This window comes from Poecile atricapillus, chromosome W, assembly GCF_030490865.1.
Source record: "Poecile atricapillus isolate bPoeAtr1 chromosome W, bPoeAtr1.hap1, whole genome shotgun sequence".
Lineage (NCBI taxonomy): Eukaryota > Metazoa > Chordata > Aves > Passeriformes > Paridae > Poecile > Poecile atricapillus.
The window spans coordinates 3,996,942-4,020,905 of record NC_081288.1 but is presented as its reverse complement, the minus strand read 5'-3'; the positions used below and the strand labels follow the sequence as shown (position 1 = coordinate 4,020,905).

The 23,964-nt window shown below is 49.4% G+C and overlaps 1 protein-coding gene across 6 annotated transcripts in view; it reads right to left on the bottom strand.

Annotated features, from left to right (window-relative positions):
* Positions 1 to 23,964, bottom strand: part of LOC131591608 (6-phosphofructo-2-kinase/fructose-2,6-bisphosphatase 3) — a 37,584-nt gene that overhangs the window by 5,114 nt on the left and 8,506 nt on the right. For 4 of the 6 annotated variants that reach the window (XM_058862459.1, XM_058862461.1, XM_058862460.1 and 1 more), the window contains exons 1-14: positions 12,215 to 12,340; positions 11,709 to 11,823; positions 7,335 to 7,460; positions 6,936 to 7,032; positions 6,623 to 6,689; positions 6,415 to 6,489; positions 6,051 to 6,107; positions 4,247 to 4,371; positions 3,302 to 3,509; positions 2,903 to 3,049; positions 2,661 to 2,765; positions 1,560 to 1,689; positions 1,319 to 1,381; positions 1,097 to 1,161 (exon numbers count right to left, since the gene is read on the bottom strand). In XM_058862459.1, the coding sequence (XP_058718442.1) occupies positions 1,097 to 1,161; positions 1,319 to 1,381; positions 1,560 to 1,689; positions 2,661 to 2,765; positions 2,903 to 3,049; positions 3,302 to 3,509; positions 4,247 to 4,371; positions 6,051 to 6,107; positions 6,415 to 6,489; positions 6,623 to 6,689; positions 6,936 to 7,032; positions 7,335 to 7,460; positions 11,709 to 11,787 (1,344 nt within the window). In that variant the 5' untranslated portion in view covers positions 11,788 to 11,823; positions 12,215 to 12,340. Of the gene's footprint in view, positions 1 to 1,096; positions 1,162 to 1,318; positions 1,382 to 1,559; positions 1,690 to 2,660; positions 2,766 to 2,902; positions 3,050 to 3,301; positions 3,510 to 4,246; positions 4,372 to 6,050; positions 6,108 to 6,414; positions 6,490 to 6,622; positions 6,690 to 6,935; positions 7,033 to 7,334; positions 7,461 to 11,708; positions 12,185 to 12,214; positions 12,341 to 23,964 lie in introns of those variants that run through there. The other 2 variants (XM_058862463.1, XM_058862462.1) reach the window with 2 other exon arrangements.

Sequence of the window (23,964 nt, the reverse complement as noted above, 5' to 3'; positions counted from 1 at the left end):
ACACCCAGCAGCAATCAAGCCATGGCTCTGCACGACACAGAGGTGCCCATTGGTCTCCTCCTCAAAGCCAGTCCCTCCACCCAGAGAGGAGTGAAAGCAAGAAGAGGGAAGATGAGCCAGCCCAGGCTGACCAGGAAGATTTGGGAAATGGGAGCAGAGCAGCCAGCGAGGGTCGGCACCGCGCCAAGCTCCAACTGAAGCGAGGAGGGATGGAGGCAAAGCTGAGCATGGGGCACCCAAGCACTTGGTACATGTCTCACCCCATCCTACCCGAGGCCTTGCTGCCATCCCCAGAGAGGGCAAAGCAGGGCATCAATGGCCCCAAGCAGGGGGAAGGACTGGCTTCCCCCTACAGCTGCAGGGGAAGCAAAGGCAAGGAGATGTGGGCCAAAGGGGGACAGCCCAAACTGCTCAGTATCACTCTGGGCTCCACCAGCACTAAGCACAGGTTGGAAATGTCCCAGCATCTTGGGACATGGGTGCTGCCAGGGTCCCTGTGGCCCACTCTGGGTGGCTGCCCAGCCCTGACACCAAGTTGGCATCTTCCTGTTCTGGCCTCTGAGCTCCAGTGGAGCACTTGGCAGACAGACCCAACCTTACAGGAATTTTTCTCCACAGGAGGGGTCTCCTCCAGCACTGCTACCTCCCACCCTGCAGAATGACAGAGAGCCATACCAGGAAAAAGACCCTCAGAGGCAGAGGTAGGGCAAGCATTGAGCCCAGGCTCTGCCAGCCAACTGGGAGACTTGGAAGAAGCCATCTTCTCCATTCTCAGCTCCATTCCCTGCTCAGGCGAGTGCATGACCGTGCAGGAGAAAGTCAGAGACCAGGGAGGAGTTTTCCCTGGGCAAACACACTGGGAAGCAGGAACATGCAACAACAGTCCTTTTCCCATGGAAAACCCTCAACAGGCCACAGCTTTGCAGAGCAAGAACACATCTGATGCTCCCAGTCTTCCAGCAGCACTTCCAAGCACCCAGCTGAGCAATCTACCCATGCCCACCCCAGGCATGATTTGGCAGTTCCCACTGCCAGCTGACCACAAGGGACACGAGGGGGACACCCAAGGACAGCTCCAGGGAAAAGCAACACTCACCTCTGGCCGATCTCTGTGGGTGTTGACTGCTTCAATGTTCAGTGAGATGGATTCCACCCGGCAGCCTGCAGGAAGGAGCACAAGGAGACAGATCAGCAAGCCCAGCAGGCACAGGATGTTACCAAGTGCTCCACCATGGATCCCTGCTTTTCTCCCAGCCAGCCTGGATTCAGGAGGAGGTACAAATCAACCCCCTGGCATCTTTAGGCAGGTCTCACTCACCATAGGCTACCGGAGTCAGCTTCAACACTGTGTGCAGGGGACATTTCAGGTAGGGCATTTCATCTGCAGAGACAGCAAAGCAGGAGGGTTATCCCACCTCCTCTCCAAAGGCAGGATCAGACACCCTCATCCCACACCAAAGAGATGCACGCTCCAGGATGTGAACACAGTCTCCCCAGAGCTGTATCCATCACCCCTCCTCCAGCAGGGCCAATCCTCTCCCCAGAGACAGGGAGCTCACCTGCACTCTTGTCCAGGAAGTACGCCAGGAGACAGCGCATGACAGCCTGGTGGCAGATGACAAGGACGTTTTCTTGCCTCTCCAGCTCCATGATGACTGGCTCCAGGCGCTGCACCAGGTCTTGGTAGGACTGGGATGGAAGGGAAGGGAGATGAGGCATGGAATTAATGCAACGAGCATCCCCAAAGAAACAACAGTTCCTGTCTTGGTACACCTCCTGATTTCATGCCTCTGAGTAAACCAACAAACTGCTAAAAACAAATAGATTCTCATCCTCAGGCTACTCTGAAACATCTTCTGTCAGAGAAGGAGCCATTCACATCTCAGAGAATCACAGCTCAGTCCTGGAGAATTAATTAAGGTAAACAACAAGGGCTTTGAAGATAGAGCCTCTCCATCATCTTGATATTTGGTTTCGTACAGGATTTCAAAGTTCTGAGAAGTCTGGAGCAACCTGAGAAACCCCAGGGCTTGGAAGGGCCTCCAAAAGCCAAGACAGGCAGCCAGAAGGAGCCCCAGACACCCAGAGTTTGTGTCTGGTATCCCACATATTCTTCTTAGATACAGGGTCGGATGTCAACAACAGATTTTTCTGAACTGTCTATGGGCATGACTTTAGATTTGGGGATAATTAGCTCAATTCACAGCCTAAAGTATCAACCAGAACTGATGTCAATTCACACCTCATTGTGTCACACCTGAAAAGCAGACTGCCAGGAACAGAGATATTCCCATCAACCCTTAGGGAATGATACTGAGAACAAGGCGAACATTTTTAGAAATGAAGAAAATTGGGGCAGCACAAAACTGTGAGCAGGTATAATGATGGAGGTTGAACTAGAAACCTCCAGAGACCTTTCCCTACTAATTTTCTATAAAGTCAGTGGGACTGTTTGTTAAGTGACATATTTCTTAGTGAGATCTTCATATGCCAAAATTTCACAAGAGCTCAAGTAGAGGTAAACATGTGCCCTGATCTCTTAACTCTAGTTTCCTGGAGCTCTCACTGCTTCTCTGCTCAAGAGTAGAGGACAGAATGAGGAAAAAAAGGCCATATTTAAAGTAAAAGTCCTGTCTCTGAAGGTGTCCCTGCAGACCTACCTCCCCAGAAGGATAACGGTAGTAATATTTATCCTGATCACGCAGAGCAAATTCCTCTGGATGTTGCTCCCTGATTTCTTCATAGGTCATTTCTTCACACACACCCTGCCAGGGCAAGACAACCATGAGGTTACTGGACATGCTCAAGTCCAACAGCATCAGCACAGCCAGAGAAAACCTCACTTTCTCTTGTTAAGCAACAACCAGCCCCATCCAGCTATTCTGGCTGCACAGACACTCACAGCATCAATTTCATTGAGTGCCTTCCACTGCTCATAGGGCAGCTGGAGAGCTTCTGCTGTTTGGATTGTCCTCTTTAGCTGGCTGGTCCAAATTTTGAGGTCCTTCAGGTTTTGCTCTTCCACAAATTTGTTCAGTGCCACTGCAAACTGTGAGACATAAGAAAAAAGAGGTTGATTCCTGGTCCATAGCTTCCCAATGGGCCTTCTCCCAGTAGGGCAGAAAGATCAGCCTTCTGCTCTGAGAGGAAGGGCAGCCACACATTCATTGGTGCCCAAGAGCTACAGATGGACCCTCAGCAGCCCAGCTGTCATCAAACATCCACTTAACCCAAGGCACAGCATCTACTACAGCCAGATCACTCCTGGAAGCCACAGGGGAGTATTTTCCTTCTTCCTCACCTTCTTGCCCCTATTGGAGAGGCCAGAGTCCCCTCCAATCCTCCCCTTGAGGTTGAACTCGCTCTCGCCGTGCCGACAGAGGTAAATGGTGCGGGGCTGGACGTGGATGTTCATCAGGTAATAAACAATCCTGCTCTGGATGTGATCCTGAACCCTGTTGACCAGGAACCGCCGGCCAACATCGATGACTTTGATGAGAGAAAGTTCCCTGGGGACAGACAGACGTCATTCTCAAAAGCAGCCCTGTGAGTTATCTCTGTCCGTGTAATCACGGGCTCAAAAGGATTTCCTGCAGGCTATTTTCAGCAGGGAGCCAACAGGTAATGGGGGTTCATGGAGGGCTGAATAGCAGCAGTGTAATCACCACCCCTCCTCTTGCAGCAGTAAAGAGGATTAAACAGGACTAACAGGGAACATGCTCCTCCCCAGGACAGGGATCAGCAGGACTGGGATAATCTGTGCAGGGCACACAGACGTGTTTGTGAGCAGTGGAGAGGCTGGGAGGTGCCTGCAGAGTCAGGCAGGACAGCAAAACTCTTCCAAGACACACAACAACCAGGCAGAAGCCACAGGGCTTGCTCAATCCTGTGGTTTGAGCCAAACAGTCCCTTCCTTTAACTGGGACAATGAAAAAAGCACCTCAACCACTCAAACTCAAGTGCTTTCCCAAAGCCTTTGTATTTAGACCAGCAGAACAAGGTTGAAAACAGCTCATCTGAGCCCAGAAAAGCCTGGGAAGGCAACAGTGCCCATTTCTCTGGCACAGGGCCTGGGGAAACCAGCATTTTCCTATAAAAGGCCTGAATTTGAGGTGAGGCCTGGCCATAAACCATTCTAGCACAGTCAAGTGTTTGAAGACAAAGTGAAATACAGCTCCACCCTTCACTGCTCCTCTCCTGGGAGAAGGCAGGTGCTCAAGGCAGCTCAGAAGCCAAGGTCTCTTACCTGTCATAGTCATCAGGGTCAAGGGGCTGGTAGCTGGCTTGGTAACAATTGATCCTCTTCATGAAATCCTCCATGGCATCGGTGGAATTACAGTCCCGGTAATCTGGGCTGGACAATTTGACTTCCTGCAACAGAAAAAAAAGCATGCCACAAGGAGAGGTTAGGAAGCTTTCCAGGCCAGACAATGCTAATCTGGAATTTCAAAGACCTGCCAAGATGCAGTGATTAGCTGAAACCAAGTGATGACTACTTTACAGTCATCACTCATCACAGGGCAGAAAAGAAGCAAACTAGACTTAGAATCAAGCATAATTTGATATCAACCATTGCATGATTAGTAGAGACACTCATCAGCCCACTCCCATTCTCCCAAGAGTTGGGGTAGCACTTCAGCACCCAACAGCAGGAAAACAGCTTCCTAATGGCTAAAAAAACCCCATCAGCTTCAAATTCAAGCTGAGAAAGGGAAGTGCATGAGCTTAGACAAGATGCTTATCCCAGCTCAGCAGCAGGACAACAGTAAGACGGCAACATTCAACCCTTTCTGTGCATTATTTGCTGCAAGCTGTTGGGCTGAGAGACATTAGAAACAGAATATGTGAATATCCACAAACCTCATGGACTAAGTCCTGCCTGAACTAATCTAACAGGCTCTTTTTCCTGAAGATTTGGGCTTGAACAGCAGCATTACACATTGGTAGCTTCACAAGCCATCCTGAAACCAACAGGATAACATAATGGATTGACACATGTGGCAGCATCCCAGGCCTGGGGTGTATTTTCCACACTGATCCACACTTAGCACTACTAAGAGCACCATTCATCTGCAGTTCCCTGTGGAGCAAAATCCCACGCTCAGCTAGGAGCTCATTTTCTCGCCCTTCAAGCATTAGTTTCCAAATAAAGGGATTAAAATCCTAAAAAAAAAAAAAAAAAAAAAATCCAGCTTGTGGAAAAAAATAAAAAGGAGCAAACTGATCATTTTGTTGTAGAAAAGGCTGTGTGCAACCTCCCATGAAGCTGGTCATTGGGACAGCAGCTCCCAGCAGGAGAAAAAGTCACTCTTCAGCACCAGCCGCTGGCTGGCAGCACCATTTTTCTCCAGTGAAGCCATGTTGGTTCTCACCAATCACCTTTTAATTTTCCATGTGTCTCAGCAGTTTCCAGAATGGTCTGCTCCATGATCTTCCCAAACACTGATGTGAGACTGAGCCTGTAGTCCTTCAGTTCTGTCAGGGCTTTGTCTTTCCTAACCCAATCCCTGCTGCTCAGACAATCTCTGTATTCCTCCCAGGCTGCCTGACCTTGTTTCCATCCTCTCTCTGTAGACTTCCTTTTTGTGTTTGAGTTTGTCCAGGAGCTCCTTGTTCATCCTGGCATTTTTGATGGCTTCTCCTTTGCTGGGAATGCATCACAGCTGAATTTGGAGATTATCTTTGAGCATTAACCAGTTTTCTTGGGCCCCTCTTCCCTCTTGGGCTTTTTATCCCACAGTACTCCAGGCCAAAATCTGCTCTCCTGACATCTCACTTCATAGCCACTGCAGCCCAGGCGGCCCTGGAGCTTCACATTCCTCACCAACCCCTCCTTGTTGGTGATAAGGTGCAACATAGAGCAAACAAGGAGGGAGAAGGAAGTCATCAACACATTCCAGGAACCTCCTAGACTGCTGTGCTGTCCCTCCAGCAGATACCAGGGGGGTTCAAATCCACCATGAAGACCAGAGCTTGTGAAGGTGATGCCATTGCTACCTCTCTATGGAAGGAAAGTAGAAGCAGGACAATTCCACCAGTTCCACACTTACCATAACGTTGGTGGCAACTACGTTGGGATCATTGCAGACAGATTCAATGAAAAACACCTGTGAAGCAAAGCAAAGCCCAGCTGAAAGACACCAACAAGGTTTGTAACATCCAGCCAGCTCCTTGCTCAACCCAACCTCCTCCCTGCTTGACCAGAGAGCTCTCCCTCTGCCCCACTCCCATCCTTTCCTTCCCCATGGCTCAGAACATGGAATGAAGGAAGGGTTTAATATTTTTAATCAAACCCAGCACTGAAATATCCCTCTAACAGGAGCAGCATGAGAATAACACATGGGTAAAAGAAGATACACCAACTCTACACCACAGTGGACTTCACAATGCAGGCATCAGCCCCATGGCACCAACCTTGAATCCGTTCTCTTTGGCAAAGTTTAGGATCATCCCTCTCCTCTCCCTTGTGGTATTGGTGGCATCAAAAACCTTTAAAAGCAAAAGATCTCAATTAGCACCACAAAGGCCTGGTTTCCCAGTGATCCCCTCCTCAGAAAAGGGACTGCAGAGGAACTCTGGGGCAGCACAGCTGCCAAACCCCAGAGCACATCTGGGAGCTCACCGCAATCTGCCCGGCCTCCTCCGTCAGGTACAACTTCACATCCCTCAAGGCAGCCATGGCACATTGCCTGCAAAAGAGGGGACAGACGTGTGGCCCTGATGTCTTCTGGCTGTGGTGATCACCCTGAAGTTACCAATCCTGTACAGATTCAGTTTTGAGCTCTCAGAACCCTCCTTGGGCAAGCAGGGGAAATTCAAATCCAGGGCAAACTCAGAGCCCAACTTCTCTGTTCATCACCCCCAAACTGGGTAACTGTGCTCCCAGCCACAGCTTCACCACCATGTGGGGTCAGGGACAGGGTGCCCACACTCACCTCCTGACTTTCATGGCTTCCTCGTTGTCAGGACGGAAGAAGTCATAGGAGCTGTAATGCTTCACGGCCTCGCGGCGATACTCCCCAACGTTGAAAACTGGGTGGAAAAACAAAACAAAACAAACCATCAGAATGAGGGACATGACTCAGTTGTGCGGCTTCTGCAGTTAAAGCAAGCTCAGGCCAAGAAATTACATCCTCAGAGCAAAAGGCTCAGGGCATCCCTTGGACTTCATAGTGAAGGAGAACCTTAGCTGCAGCAGGATGTGAAAACAGATATTGGGCCTGTGGGATCTTGGAAACATCCCCCACTACCTCCCATCTCTCAAACCACTGATCTAGAGGAATTCTTGGGGACCAGACCTCCTGCTTTCCCCTGGAAGCCAGAGCAAGACTTACCTTTTGTGGGGACACCAATCCAGTTGAGGTAGCGAGTCAGCTTCTTGGAGATGTAGGTCTTGCCACGGGCTGGGAGGCCAACCATGACAATCACAGTGGGGGAATTGGCAAGCTGAGGCCCACAGGCTGCAAGGAGAAAGAACAGGAGCTGTTAATTCTCCAGCTCTTCCTGCATCAACCCTACAAAGCACTTGTTTTTATCCTGACTCCTTCCAAGTCCTTCAGCAGCTGGAGGAAACCTGAAAGCCACAGCAAGAACATCCTGATAGGTGCGAAGTAGTCAAGGGCCCAGGAGCTGGCCTAGTCTCCCAGAAAAGCCTGAGCCTTGGTTTCCTTATCTGCAACCAAAAATTAAAAAAAAAAAAAATGAAGTCAAGCACACTTCACATCCCAATGGCTTGGCCAATTCCATGAAAAGATTAAGGATAGCCAAGGACTTTAAGACTCTGCAGCACTGCCTGTGCTGAAAAACCAGGCCTGGTCCAAGATCTTCACCCACAGAAAGCATCCCCCAAATTACTTGACTAGATTTTTAGCTGACACACAACCAACTAACTGGAACTACCAGCATTTAGAAGCAGATATCCAAGTGATTTATCACTTTTTTCCTCATAAACCCAAGCTGGATTGTTGGGATTTTTTTTTTTTTTTTTTTTTTTTTTTTTTTGTGGTGGAGAGGGCCCATGTCAAACAGCTGGAAAGGAAATCCAGAGGCAGCATTTGCAGGACAGATGGGACCCTGCAGGGGATTTCTCACCCACCCTTCCATTCACCCTGTGAGCCCAGAGACCTCATAGGAAAGGAATGCAAGGAGTGAGTGGCTGGTGGCAGAGCCATAAAACCCAGCTTAATTATGGCCTGGGTGGAGAGCTCTGCCTGCCACAGCTGCCTGAAGGTGGGACCAGAGGATGGAGACAGGGCTGGGGTAGTTTTTTGTCAGTGTGGCTCTGGAAAGGGCAAACCGAGGGGTACCCACAGAACATGCAAAGTACATGGGATCACCTTCCCCTTCTAAGAAAAGGAATAAATCCAGCAGCTGGAGAAACCAAATTAAGGCCACGAGGAAGAGTTATGGCACTTGCAACCAGATGGCAGAGGAGAGACACCCATCATCCTCCTAAGTCTCTCACCAGAGCAAACTCAGCAGGCAAGAGATTAGAAACTACCTAAAATATATTTTCTCATTTTTTGTTTCATACATTTCACATTGCCCAGTTTGGAGCTGCCCTCACACTCACTCCCTTTGTGAAACCTGCTTCCCCCTCAGTGCAGCATTTCAAAACCCCAGGGCAGCTCCCAAAGATTTGGCAGCAAGTGCCAATCTTCTGTGCTGGGGCACAAGGGAACTGTGCAACATAGCCAGAAAAATACTTTTTCCCCCTCTAACAATCTCACATCCTCATCCAAGCTATGGGTGCAAGTCTGTTTTACACAAAACCCACACACTTATTAGACAAAGGAAGAGGAAGGAATTATACCTGAATAAGGAAACTCTTCCTTTCCCTACCTGCCAGTGGACAAAGGCTGTCAAAGAGTAAAGCCAAGAGGATTTGGGACCATTAAATAGCACTCCAGGAGTGAAGGGACAATGCTGGGTAGTGTTCATGTCCCTGCTGCTCCAGACAGCTGTGACAGCCCCAGGGCTGGCAGTGTGTGGCCACACAGGTGCCACCTCCCCAAGGGTGCTGCAAGGGTTAGACACGCCTAATTCAGGAATCTCCCCCCAATTTTTGCTGCCCTTGGACAATGGAACAGCACCTGGGAAGCACCTCCCAAAACACCATGGCATCGTGGAGCAACTTTTCATCAGGAATTTGAGCCCAAACCAAAAGTCTCCGGGAAACTTTGCATCAGGGATGAAACAGAAGCCAGTGTTTTGCTCCCAGTCTTTCACAAAGGCCTCATTCATCATTTCTTTTCAGCACTGCTGGGAAGCTATCAGGGATTTCAATACATATTCATTACTCCTTATCGACATCTAGCCAGGTAAGTCAAGGGCAGGGATGACTTTCAGGCTCAATCAGAGGATATTTAGAAGGAGCTCATCACTTTTGCTATTTGCAAGGTCAGCTTCACCAGTGGGTAAAAAGGAAGAGGAGAAAAGAGAAGAACCAAAAAAAAAAACCAAACAAAAAACCAAAAAACCAAAAACAAAACAAAACAAAAAACCAGCACGAGAGGGAAGGAGATTTGCTTCTATAAAAACTCGAATAAAACAGCCACCTCTCCATTTCAGGCATTTTTACTGTTTCCACATAAGTATTCCCCAAAACCTCCCACAAGCCCGGACGGCACGTTCCATTAGTCCTATTCCCCTCTTTTCCCAGCTTCTTCCCGCTGCAATTCCAACACCTTCACGGATGCACTCCCCATCGCAGGCACACATCCCAGGTGTGTGTTCCCAGCGAGCCGGAGAGACGGGCAAAAGCAGCGACGGGATGGAGAGAGGCAGCGGCAGCTCCTTCCTTTCCTCCCGAAGCATCCCCCTCCCCTCGCCCGCCTCTGCCCAGCCAGCGCCTTCGACGGCTCCGCTTTCCCAGCCCCTACGTGAGAGACGTGCGGCGTGACAGCAATTTAATGGATCGCCGTCAAAAGGCCAGCTGAAGGAATCACTGCAGCCTCCCCTGGACGAGAGATCACACAATCGGACTCGTTATTGCACGGCCGGGGAGCGAGCGAGCGTCCTTCCAGGGGATGCTCCCAGGGATGCGCCCGCTCCCTCCAGGCATCGCGCTGGATGTGGTCTCGTTATTCCTCCCTTCCCACACAGCTTTAGAGCCCTCGCTCTTTGTTGCTGCTGAGGAATTAATAACACCTCGCACTTAAAGTACCTCGAGTTAAAAAAAGAGTAAGCTAAAAAAAGCCTAAAAACCCTCTTCTCACATTGCACAGCGTCCAGCGCGGCTTGTTCCCACCCCAAGAAAAAATAATTAGAAGCCACATTATGTTATTAATAAGCCCCTCGGTGCCTTAATATGTTAAATATGTTCGGTTTTTTCCGCTACCAATAGGGAGCTCTCTCTGAGAAACCAGGTGACTGAAGTGGCAAAAAACCACTGCATGCACAAGGGATTTCTTTCAGAGGTGCCAGTCCTTGAGAAAAATCCAGCCACAGAGGTACACGTGCAAAGCATTAAGCCGGGAGACGTTTTACCCCACTCTAAGCAAAGCCCCTTGGCTGCCCAGATGTGCAGCCTGTTGCTGAAATCCATTTCCTCGGCAGCTCCCGCTGCAGAGCTGCCCTTGCCAGGCACAGGCTGCGCATCCCAACATCTGCTCCAGGGTGCCTGACCCACAGCCACGGGCAACAGCATCTGGCGAGTTCATAGGATATATATATTTTTTAAAAATAATATTATTTAGAAGGGAAAACTTTTCAGCCAAGGTAAATAAACATCGGAAGCGACTTCAAACGCCTGATGAAGGCAAGCATCGGAAAGACTGATTCACCCAAGCCACTTCCATCCCTCGCCAGGCGAGTGCCACCCCCCCATCCCGGTTCCGCACATTCCTGCGACGCTCATTTAGAATTAGGAGTCGCACAACTGGCAGGTTGTGAGCGTAGCTGGTGGGCGACTTAAAGGAGCTGCTTCCCGAGATTTCGGATTGGATCACGATTCAAGATTTGTTTTATAGTAACACCGGGATGACCCAAACATTTTTATATTCCGACCTTCAGAGACAAGGGGAAGCCACTGCAGAAGTTTCAGCACTGATTTCTGCCTTCCCCTCCACCTGCCTCCTATCTCATCCCCACAGGGTTGTAAAGTGCACACGGCTGGTGTTTGGTTGGGTTTTTCTTTTTTTCCCCCTAAATCCACTGCCTGAATCCTCCCTCCACCTCCAAAAAAAAAAAAAAAAAAATTAGCACACTAATTAGACTAATTAGGTTTGGAGCAGCCTGGTCTAGTGGAAGGTGTCCTGTCACATGGCAGGAGGGTTGTGGAACGAGATTATCTTTACGGTCCCTTCCAACCCAAACCATTCATGATTCTGTCATTAATAAATCCCCGGTCGAGCCGCTTGACAATCCCAGCTGAGCTGGAGCCCCGGGTGCGAGGTGAACAACCTTTTAATGGCAGGGCTGGGAGCGGAGAGTGGAAATGGGGCCAGGCGTGTGCGGGCACCTCCCCGCAGCCTGCGCTCTGCCATGCGGGGCCATGTGACGGCTGCACCTTCCGAGCGAGTCACGGGATGGCAGCGCCGGGATGCGGGACCGCGGGGATGCTGGGCACGCCGAGGGGAAGGGATGCGGAAGGGATGCTGCAAAGAGCCCCGCCGCGGTGCACACAGAAAGGGGAGAGAGCTCCCCACCCTTCCCATACCTCCATCCCAATCCCCATCCCGCCGGGATGCTGCCGTGCCCGTACTCACAGCGGCGGGGCAGCGCAGGGCGGTTGTCATTGGGAAGCCAAATCTTCTGGATGCGGCTTTGCGTCAGCTCCATGGGCATTTTTAAAACAAAGGTCTTTTTGCGCTCCGCGTCCACCTTGATGCGTTTGCGGGAGGGAGGAGGAGGAGAAATAAAAAAAGGGGGGAGGGGGAAGGAGGTGGGGGAAATATATGATAAAAAAAAAAAATAAATAAAAAGGGGTTTTGTTGCAGTCGGTGGTTTTCGGCGAGCGGCTGCGGCGCTTTCGGATGCTGTTCCGAGCCTCGTGAAGGTTTTACGGCAGGAGGGGGAGGAGGAGGAAAAGGAGGGCCGGGTCTGCAGGGCACAAAGCCGGGCAGGAACGGCCCCAGTGCAGCCGCTGCGTGCTGGGAGGGAGCGAGGGCGAGCCCCGCCGCGAACCGCGATGGAAAGCGGGGTGAAAAAATACAGTACTAAAAAAAAAATAAAAAAAAATCTCCCCTTTTAAATTGGAAAAGAAAAAAATTACAATAGGAGAAGAAAGGCAAGAGAATCTCCACGCGAGGCAGCCGGCGAAGGAGCGGTGCTACAGTCCGGGCTGCTGCTGTGGCCGGCTCCGCTCACGATGTGCCGGCAGCCGCCGGGCCGCCTTTTCTATCCCGACAGGCCGGGACCGCCTCCGGGGCGGGGCGGGGACGGGAGCTGCGGCGGCGGAGGAGGAGGAGGAGGAGGGAGGGAGGAGGAGGATGATGATGATGATGATGATGAAGGGGGGATATCGGCCCGGCCCCTGCTGCCCCCTGGCGCCCGCCCCCCGCACTGCAGCGCGGACAAAGGACGCGCTTTGTTCCGCGGGGGGGACGCGGCACCGACACCCCCCCCCCCCCAATACCGCGGCTTTGGGGACCCCCAAACTAAAATATTTATAGTTAAATAAGTGCCCTGTTTAATTTCTCACGTCTTTTCAACCAACGAGGGGAAATGATGTAAAAATGATGGAAGTTGATTTTTTTATTAAAAAAGGAAAATTAAAACTCGAAAATAAATCGCTTTTTCAAAAACTATTTTAAAAATTAAAAACGCAGTGAAAGATGTAAAGAGAAAAAATAAAATTAATTAAAAAATAATTAAGAAAATAAAATAGGGAATAGAGGTGAAAATAAGAAGGGGAAAAGGAAATAAACTAAAAAAATGGGAATAAAGTTGAGCAAAATAAAAAAAAATGCATTTACAAAAACAAGTAAACTAGCGATAAATAAAATTAATAAAATTTAAAAAAATAAAAATATAGGGACAAAAAAAGAAAAAAATAAAAAGGAACCCTAAGTACACAGCGGTGGGATGGGGGGGGGGGCTCCGCCGGCGCGCCCCTTGCGCCCCTCACTCCGCGGCCAGCGGGTACGGGCCGGGGGGTCCCGGGGGACCGGGGGATGCCGAGGGGTCCCGGGGGGCCGGGGGATGCCGGCCGGGCGCTCCTGCACGTCGCTCACGTCGCACATGCGGTGCCGAGCCGCCTCCCCCGGAGGGGATGCCCGGGATGCGGCGGCTCCGCCTCTGCCCGCGGCCACCGCGGCCGCTCCGCCCCGCTCCGCGCCCGGGCGGGGCCGGGAGGCGGCGGGGCCCCCCCCGCATCCCTCCGCCAGCAGCGGCTCGGGGGCGGCCGCAGCGCTGGGGATGCTCCGAGGGGAGCCTCTGCTCACAAACTGGCGCATAATGCTATCTTTTAATCGATATTTTAAAAATTTAATGTTATTTGAATTTAATAATCTCGTTTAATTATTTATTATTTAATGTATATATAATTACTTTATTATCTATATTATTTTATAATTTTACTATTAATTTTTCTTAATTATGTCATGTTCATATACAATAAATATTACTATCATCATCATCATCATCATCATCATCATCATCATTGTCATCATTCTACTATTAGTTTATTAAACTTCTTGATCCACTTGCCAGGTTCCTGCAAGTTACGTTTCCACCCTAAATCAGGCACAAGCAGCACCCCAGCAATGCTGACACACCCACACTGCCTCTGTTTGCAGCACGGAAGGGTTGGGACCACCCTGAAAATTCCTGTGATGACGCCCAAATCCCAAACACACAACTGCTCAAACTCCCTTGTCCCCCAGCACTGATGGGGATGATCCCACCTGGCATGGAGGGGTCTCACTGGGAGGATTCTGGGTGGGAATTTGCCACAGCAGGGAAATGTGGGAATGTGTCGTGGGTGGGAAGAGCTGTAGAGGTGGGAGCATCTGCTTTGATGGTGTTTAATAAAGCAAATTTTGCTTCGAAATTTAAATCCTGATAAGGAGCATCTCAGATACCTAAAATGTTCAATCACTTTTTTTTACTTAGGGCATTTTCCTCCTCTGGAAGCCAAGGCTTGTATTTTTGTAATGCATTTAGAAAGAAGATATTTCTGGCTAATTCCTTACATGGAGCCAAGATGGAGTAAAAAGTGCACAATCTTTCCCTCTCCTACACAGGGAAAAAATATTCACAGGCAAAAAGGAAAAAAAATAAAAATAAATTTTAAAAAAAGCTACTATGAGGGAGCTGGAAAAGAACCAGAGATTTGGGATGTGGGAAGAAAGATGGGAGAGAGCTGTGAGTGCTCCAGTTGGCAAGGATAGGATGGGAGTCAGGCACAGCCCTCCCTGGACCACTCTACACAAAATCCCCAAATCCTTTTCACATGTAGGGCAACAGAAAGTCGGTTCTCAGCTAGAGCATGAGTCAGAAGGAGGACAAAAATTCACATGATTTTACAGGACAAGGAATTTGGGCATCATCCCCCTTCCTCCAGCAGCTCTCTCCCCTCTCTGTGGCTCTTTTCCACCTCACAAATCACCACCCCCACGACATGAAAAGGAGCCCGAAAGCGAAACCCTGCCTGAATTAAAATCACAGTCGCTTCAAATTAGATCAACCTAGTAACTCTTGGCTTAGAAACTCCTAAATAACTGGAGCGGAAAGCTTCAACTCCTAAATAAGTGGCCTGGATTTCAAAGGCACCAGCACCCAGCTGCTCCGAGGGAGGTCAGCTGGAAGAAGAACTACTATTTATAAGACACTTGCACCCCCGGGAGAGGGCAGGGAGCAGGACTGCACTAGGTGCACTCAGAGGATTATTTTTCCCCCTCCCAAACCGTGCTATGCAAAATCCCAGCTCCCTAAAAATAGCACCTGAACTGGTAAATAAGATGTTGCTCGCAGCTGCTGTGCAAAGAGCCCAAAGGGGTGCTTAGCTCAGCGATTTTTCGGGAAATCAAGTCACTGATGCAGCCTGAATGTTGTCAGGAATAGGTGTCAGCTCCTCTGGAGCCACAGAGGCACAGTGTGACATGGGACAGCCAGTGATGCTGACCCACAGCCACACTGTGTGACACGGGGTGGAGGGAATATCAACAGCCAGTGTAGGCTGGAGGTGTGCCATACATACCTGTCCCTAAACCAGGACAATGCCACAACCAGGAGCTGGAAAATACATAATAAATGAGAAGGGACAGGGATATAAATGTAATGCCAGGGTTTGAAATACCAAAGTGGTAGATGGGAAAAAAAAACTGGCCTTGAGCATCCAAAGGATGAATGCAGCAGGTCCAGAGAGATGGGAGAGGGAAGTACAAAAAGGGAGAGTCTGGGAGAGAAGGGGAAAAAAGAAAACATTTCTGTGAGAATGGGTATGGGGTTTAGTCTTCAAACTTCTCTGAAACACCAAAACTAAAACCTCTCAATTCCCTCTTTTGTTCCACTGCTGCTCCAACGTCAAACTCACCTAGCAACCCATCCTGAACAGTGGTATTAGGCTCTGGATACATCCCAAAATAACAGCTCCAGACTTCATTCTCCATCTCTTTTGGAAGAACCTACTGGTCACCAGCCAGCCTTCCCTGACATCCTCCCCCTGGCATTAAAATGCCAGCACCAGCAGTGATTGCTCTGGCGAGCCCCAACTCTGACTAAGCCATGATTCACTCTCCTCTTTTAATGTCTTTTTATTTAATTTATTTATTTATTTGATTCCCTCTAAAGGAAACTTGGAAGGGAAGGACCAGTCACGTTCTCGCCTGCATTCAGTGCAACACGCATCCTCTCCTTTGGACGTGGCACGGGGGTGCAGGGGAGGAGATGCCTGGTGGGATCCGAGTCACACATCCAGGAATTCTTTGCACAGTTAGAATTTGGAGAGGGTGGCTGGGAGCTGTGAGTGCATCACTGTGTAGGTGCAGCCACACATGGGCTCCATTCATGTCAGGGCAGCATCATCTGCAGCGGTTTCCAGTATGGCCTTGGATTATCAGCCTGGAATGTGGGCACAAAGTTCAGAATCACAGAGTGTTTTGGGTTCAAAGGGATTTTCAAGATCATCCAGTCCCACCACCCTGCCATGGGCAGGGACACCTTCCACTATCCCAGAGTGCTCCAAGCCCTCTCCAACCTGGCCTTGGACACTTCCAGGGATCCAGGGGCAGCCACAGATTCTGTGGGCACCCTGTGCCAGGGCCTCAGCACACCCACACAAAAGAATTTTTCCCTAATATCCCATCTAAATCTACTCTCATCCGGTTTAAAGCCGTTCCAAAGTGCTCCCTACCCCGGGAGGGTGGTTGCAAAAGTCAGGCGGCAGCTGCCCAGATTCTTATTTGTGTGTTAATGACATTTTCTTGCAACAGAAAAATTTATTCCTCTGGGCTGACCAAGGGACATTTATATGGTTACCAGGGGAAAAGCAAAAAAAAAAAAAAAAAAAAAAAAAAAAAAAAAAAAAAAAAAAACTAAAACAAAAACAAAACAAACAAAATGCTACATTTTGCATTTTAGTGGGATACTAAAGAAGTCAAGAAAATTGTCTGCAATATTTTTCGGGGAATTAGACGCTTTCAGAAATGTCAGGAAGGAAACAAAGTGGTTGATCCCTCCTCTTGCCAGCTGGATGCTGAGTAGTTTTCACTGCTGATGGCGCTTTCTTTGGAAGGACTTGAAAAAAAGCTGCTAAGGGTCACGCTCGTGGCGGGGAAGGTGATAAATGTCTGATTTTTATCAGGCTGATAAAAATGTTTGGATTTGGAGAGGCAGCTGGAGTTCACGGTCCTTTGTGCCTGCAGTTTCCAATTGCCGCCCTCGCCCCTCGCAGGTATTTCTGTTACAGGAATAAACAAACAAGGAGCGAAGTGTGAACTGTACCTGTATCACCAGGACATCACCGCTCCCTCTCCTTCATCCCGCCCAGCTCCTGATGCCCGGGAGGGAATACCAAGAGCTCCTGCATCTATCCCTGTAATGGATCGGGGTGTTTCTGTCATGGAAAAGAGTTTTTTTTATTTCCTCTCCTCTAAGCAAGTTGTGTTTTCCTTCCTCATTTCTCGCCTCTCACCCTCTGTTCTTGCAGTCTTTGCTTTTCCTTCTGCTGCCCCATCGGCCCCACTGCCGGGCAAAAGGGAGCAGAAACCAAGCAAAACCATCTCTTCACGATATTATTTGCAGGGATTAAGGGATGTTGCTCAGCACGGGATTTAAAGACCCCTACCCTGAGATCAGGGGAGAGCTGCTGGTGCCTCTGCAGGACCCAGGCAGGGCAGGGAACATCGTGTGCCCCAGAGCTCTCCCTCCTTTCACCAGCCAGTGCAGACACGCGTTCTCCTGGCTGCAGACGAGCCGTGCAGTTTTTCAGCCTGTTGCACCCTCTAATTGCACCTGATGTGCTCATGAAACTCCTTTCTTGGCCGGTTGTAAGAAATTCCGATCATTGCTGACAACAGCAGGGCACTGGGACACCGCAGCAGCAAGACCTGGGCTGCCACACGCCTGCCTGTGGGTGCAGCTTTGCTTAAAAATAGCCACAAGCAGAGAAAAGGGGGAAATTCAACGGGGTTCAGCTTCTGCCATCGAGAAAGCAGGGCTGAGCCCCAGAGGGGGAAATCCCCACATGGGCACAGGGCATTGCTCACCCCGCATTATCAGCCCCAGTCAAACGCTGCACCCAGGGCTGGCCTTGCTTTCCTGGCAGCCAAGGGACAGGAAAAGCCAGGAAGGGGTTGCAGAAACGCAGAATTCAGCTGATTCCAGCTTGGGGACCTGCTGCTTTTGCTCAGCCCTCTGCACTGAGCTCCCCGTGTGCTGTCACTGTCACACTCAAAGCCATGCAGGAATTCTTTCAAGGACAGTAAACTCTTCCTGAAGCCAACACTTTGCAAAGTTGTTTGTTTGTTTAAATTCTTTTAATTTATAGCTCTTCAGGCAGGAGGACAAGGGTTCAAACCTTATTTGTTTTGAGTGGTCGGATCTGTGCCAGCTAGAGGTCTTTGGTTTTAATTGGCTGAGTTAAAGGGTAGCAGGAAAGGAAATAGGAGAGTTGTAAATGCAATGACTGGCTTTGATGAATATGGGGAAGAAGGAAGGATGAGAGCCTGTATTCAATCTCAGTTAATCAAATTAAAAGCAAAATAATTCAAGGTTTCCTCTACTGTCCTCAGAGAGATGGATGCCTCCAAATATTTCTTGGATGGTCCTCGGGAAGACCCAGTACATCTTAAGACCAAAAATGGGAAGGTGTACATTGGGTGTCCATTAGCCAGGATTGAGGACCCCAAAGGAGCCTCCCAGACAAAGGTTCATATTTAAGAAAGGAGGCTTATTTGTAATTTTTAAAAATAATTATATTCTGTAATTCTCAAAAACTGTAATTTGGAGATAACATTCTGAAGCTGCAAACATCCATTAAAGCAGGGACATTTCTCAAAGCTGGCAGGTCTGCTCAGAAACGGGTCCAGGAGGATTGAGCAATGTCCTGTGAAAGTTCCTGACTTTACAAGACTAGTGCAATACAAACTCACCCCATAAATGGGCTAAGTCATAAAGCTAATTGACTCCATTAGTTGCAGAGAGGGTAGATTTAGGGTAGATATTATAAAGAGATTCTTCACTGTGAGGGTGGTGAGGCCCTGGCCCAAAGAAGTTGTAGCTGCCCCATCCCTGGAAGTGTCCAAGGTTGGACAGGGCTTGAAGCAACCTATGTTTTGTGGAAGATGTCCTTGCCCATGGCAGGGGGTTGGAACTGGATGATTTTAAAGGTCACTTCCAGCCCAGGCCATTCTGTGATTCCATGAAACATGGGTTTCTAAAGTTAATTAGAGGGTAACTAAATGACGAGACTTTGGGATATTCCAGTCTCAGGAATTTAATACTGGTTCTCCTTGAAATAAAACCTGCCTGCAGAAGTCCAGACCCAATAGCAAGGGTCAAAGGGTGCAGATCAGTCAGAGAGCCGTAATTCAGGTTTTGGCACTGTCAGAGCTTCTGAAAAGACAATATTCATATTAGGCTGACACTGTGTTGAGCCTTCTACTCCCAGGTATTTTTAGTTATGTGAAAGGAACATTTCCCTATTTGCCCAGTTATTTTAAAGTGTGAAATTCCCCACTGAAAATCCTGAGATTGCTTTAGGGTGTAAATCCACAGGATGTTGAACTTGACTTTAGGTTACCTCATCCCTAATCAAGAGGCCACAACCACCTGCGACAAGGCACTGATCCAGCAGAAAAATCCTGCTGGTCTGAGGGAAAAGTGTGTTTACAGGGCTACTCTGTCCCTGCTGCCAGATCAGATATTCCCTGTCCTGCTGCTGCCAGCAGAACTTGGCATGTGTTACCACAGTGCCTTCTCCGGGAAAATCAGCAGAATTGCAGCCATTTGCTCACACCTGAACCAGACCTAATTTAGGATTTTCATGTTTTAACCCTGGCTGGGAGCTCAGCCCCACTCGCTCACACTCTCACAGTGGCATGGGGGAGAGAACTGGAAGGTAAAAGGGAGAAAACTCACGGGTCGAGGTACAAACAGTTTAATGGGTAAAGCAAAAGCCACGTGCACAAGCAAAGCAAAACAAGGAATTAATTCCCCACTTCCCACAGGTGTCCAGTGATCCCCAGGAAAGCAGGGCTCCATCACATGTAGTGGTGGCTTGGGAAGGCAAACACCATCATCCCAAATGTCCTCCCATTCCTAAACATGACAAAATATGTTATGGAATATTTTTGGTCAGATTTGGGTTAGCTCTCCTTGCTCTGCCCCTCCCAACTCCTTATGCCCACCCCCAGCCTCTTCACTGGTGGGATGGGGAGATGAAAAGCCTCGACTCTATGTAAGTCCTGCTCAGAAGAAGAGAGACATCTCTGTTACCAGCACTGTCTTGGTCACAAGTCAGAAACACAGCCCCAGAGCAGCTACTCTGAAGAAAATCACCCTGTCCCAGCCCAAGCAGGCACAGTGCTGCAAAGCAATGCAGCAATTTGGAGATCTGATGGGAAGAACAAAGAATTCCAGCCCTCCTGTACACATAGATTGTTATAAGATTTATTTTCATGGAGGTGCCCAGTGGCTGAAGTTGACTGTGCTCACGAAGAACTTAATTCCCAGCCTGGTGATGTACCTGGGATGCAGCTCTCCGGGTCTCCTGCCTGCAGGTGATCAGTGCTGGATGTGAAACCCCCCAGGGATGATGAGCGTGTTCAGCCCATTTACGGTGGAGGATGATCACCCTCCGGAAATCACAGCCTGTCATTATCCCATGGACTTTGCTATTGAACTCTTTCCTAACTTCTCATTACCACCCACCTTTCATTAAGAGCCTGGATCGTTATCTCATCATTGCAGGTTATTAAATCAAACAATGGCAAAGGCTGTGGCCTTTCTGGGGCTGACTCACCTCATTATGTAACAAGCCCGGGCCAGTGACAACCTCAGCATCGTCATGGTGACAGAGAAGCATCTAAAAAGTTGTAGGCAATGATGTGGTGAAGCCAGATACCCCAGAGATGCTGGGGAATCTCTTCAAAGTAATGCCAAAAACCTAAAACACAAAGCTCTGGGGGAGAACACGTGGTGGTTCGTATTTCTGATGATCAAGGAGGACGTGCTTGTAGGCAGCAGCGGGCAGCAGATTAATCAGAGCCTAGGAGAAAGGGTATTTTTTTATCTCAGGTCTCAACCCCCGCTGATAATCAGTTTGGCTCCTGATACAGGGGCTTTTGAAGCAGCATCCCAGAGGGATCTGCATTGCCTGGGAGGCTGAGATGGAAAGGTTCCCCTGAGGGATGCTGAGCAGGGAGGAGGCGTTGAAGCTCTCAGCTCCTGCTGTTCTGTCTCCATCCACAGCAAAGCTGTGGGTAGAGTTTGGGAAGGATTTATGTAATTTGGGGATGTCTACAAGGAACTGGTCACCTTTGACCACTTCTACCACTTGTGGAGAGAAATGGGCACTCGCTTGCACAGAGAGCAATTCAGCTGCCTTACTGTTGGTACTGACTGCAAACCAGAATAAGATGTGTCCTGGAGGAGTTTGTGTCCTCTGAGCACAGAGGGAACCTCAGAGCAAAATATTTCCATGCACATCTTAATGCATGAGGTGACCCAAAACACAAATCCTTGTCCAATCCAGAGTCTCATGCAGGGAGGAAAAGCAGAGCTGCATTTCGAAATTGTGTACGTGCTGAGGATCTTCCCACCTACACCTCACCTTTGTGAGCACGTCTGCCCCATGGAAAACCTGCTCATCCCTGCTTCCTCACAGGGCTGGGGTGATCCAGAAATTGGTTGCCCAACAGTGGCCCACACACCTCAGCTCTGGCCAAGAAGAACCACTTTTGGGACCAGCACCACTCCTGAGGTTGAGCTGCTCCCTGGATCAGCCTCCCCAAGGGCTCCCCTCTCCATTCAGCTGGTGGAAACCACAAGGCATCCAGAGGTGAGGTCTAAGTGTCCCACTTTTCCAGTGTTGCCATGTGCTTTCAAACTCAAGACCTGCAGGCACTGCTTTTAGGAGGTCTGTGAAAGACGAGTGAGAGGGAAAGTGTGTGGTCAACAAGCTGAAATTTAGAATAGTAAGGTCCAGTTTTGTTTCCATATCTTTTGCTGGAGGTCCTTACAGTCAAAACCTCTCTCATGGAACCTCTCCATACCAAGTTTTGGACCCAAGTCACTGGAATCAGATCACATAGATTGCTGGAATGCAGAAATTAAGTAACCAAATTTCCTTGTCATGGTTTTCCTAAAATTCTTCCACTTACAGAGCAATGATTTTAATGCATTTAAGTTCTTCCAGGTGATTTTCATTTGTGTATTTCATTTACTTTTTTCTACACCATGGAGACCTGGCTGGGAAAGACAAAAAAGGCTTAAATTGTTAAAAACAACTACCGAAATTGTTTCCTCTTTCCCTGATATTTTCCAATCAGACATGAAAAATATTAATGGAAAAATTCTCTGGAATTTTGGGGCAAGCTGAAACAATATGGGGAGCTTGCTGCCAACATATTTTCTCAAATACATTTATATTTTCCAACCCGCAATGACAAGCTGTTAACAGCTCCTTGGGAAAAAAAGAAAAAAAGAAAACCGAGCTTGATGTTTAGATTTCTGCCCTGGAGTTTAACAGGGTGTAGCAAAGCAGCGTCTGGGTGCCTGGCAGGGGTCACAAGGATGCTCTGCTTCAAAGCACTTGGGAGGGCCTCAGTTTTCTCCCAAACAGCTGCTGTTACTTGAGCTGAGAGACAGAGCCAGGAGGGCATGGCACAGGTGGAAGCACATTTTGACCATTGATTGTGACTCATCCTCACTGAATAACCGTGGACATGGGGGGAAAACACTTTTATTGTGTCTGCTTCAGCATTTCCAGCAACACCACTCATTAGGGAATCAAAGAATGGTTTGGGTTGGAAGAGACATAAAAGATTATCCAGTTCCACCCCCCTGCCATGGGCAGGGACACCTTCCACTATCCCAGGTTGCTCCAAGCCCCATCCAACCTGGCCTTGGACACTTCCACGGATGGGGCAGCCACAGCTTCTCTGGGCAACCTGTTCCAGCACAAACTTTGTGCCATAAATAGGACACCTCTCAAACCAAACAAATGACCCCAGGAGAGGGGCTCACCTCACCTGTCCATCCCCCTCTGCCCCCCTGCACTGCTCTGGTGGGTTCGTGCTCCCCGCACGTCCCGGGCTGGCGCCTGCGGTGACAGCACGTCCCCAGCCAGGGTTTCACATTTCCCAGCCCAGCTGTTTACCCAGAGCTCAGCCTGGAGGAAAACAACTGCTAGACAGTCAACAAGAGATCTGAGGGCCACCCGACTCCTGGGCAGGCTTTCCTGCCAGCTTCCCTATAAAGAAGGAGAGCTGGGCTCAGGCTCAAGGCATGACCTTCCTTCAGTTCATGTTGTTGTAACCCAGGCTGGGACAGCCCCCAGCACCCGACTGATGGGCACCTTTCACCCACTGCTGGGTGAAGATGTTTGTGATGCCTCCAGAGTTCCATGGATGGTCACTGAGGCAGTGGGAGATACAGTTTGTACCCATGGAGCAGAGGCCAGAGCAATTCCCAAACCTGCCAGCTGTGCAAAAGCAAGGTCTTTCTGCAGCTGTGGCTGAGGGGGATCCCACCAGGGTGGGTCTGAGATGAATGTGGGGTAGCCAGAGGGTCCCAGGAGCTGTAGTATCCATGCTTTGAGTATGGATGTGCTATGCCCCTCCCTGTCCTGCCCTAAACACCCATGCTCATTCCAGACCTGACCAGCTGAATATCCCTGAAAACCCATCTCAGCCCAGAGACTGAGCAGGCACAGCTCCCTTGCACACGTGCAGGAGCACACGCAACCACCCCAGTCCCTGGCAGCCGCCAGGGCCTTCAGATGCTGCTCAAAAATCTGGTCCTCTTGCATTCAGGCAGAGCCAGTCATGGATGGCAGGGGTGACTAAAGCTCAGCACTGGCACACGCCAGCCTCATCCCACGCTGCCTTGTCCCATCTTGCCTGCAGCCAGGCTGTTACCTGCCGGGCCACCCAACCCCGTGGCTGCCAGCACGGTGCGACAGCACATCCCGAGCCAGGCTGGAAAAGGTAACCTCAGGTCGTCCAGAATTTGGGCTAGGAAAGTCACATCCATAAGAAGAATGCTTCCCACCCTCATGCCTTCCACCTAATTGCTGCTGTTGCAACAGCCCTACATGATTTAATGGTTTATTGCATTGTTCTTTTATTTATGGTGTAAATGTGTTGGACGTGATTGGTTTCTCAGCAGCTGAGCTGCACTCAAAAATTATTAGGAGAAGAGAAAAAAAAAAAAAAAAAAGGAAAGGAGAAACATGGCAGCAACCAGAGGTGATTTAATGTTTAAGGGAAACAAAGGCTTTGCTGACTGTGTTCCCCCGTGCACAGGATCTTCACAGCTGGCAGGAGTCCATTCCCTGCCTTTGGCAAAGCCACCTTG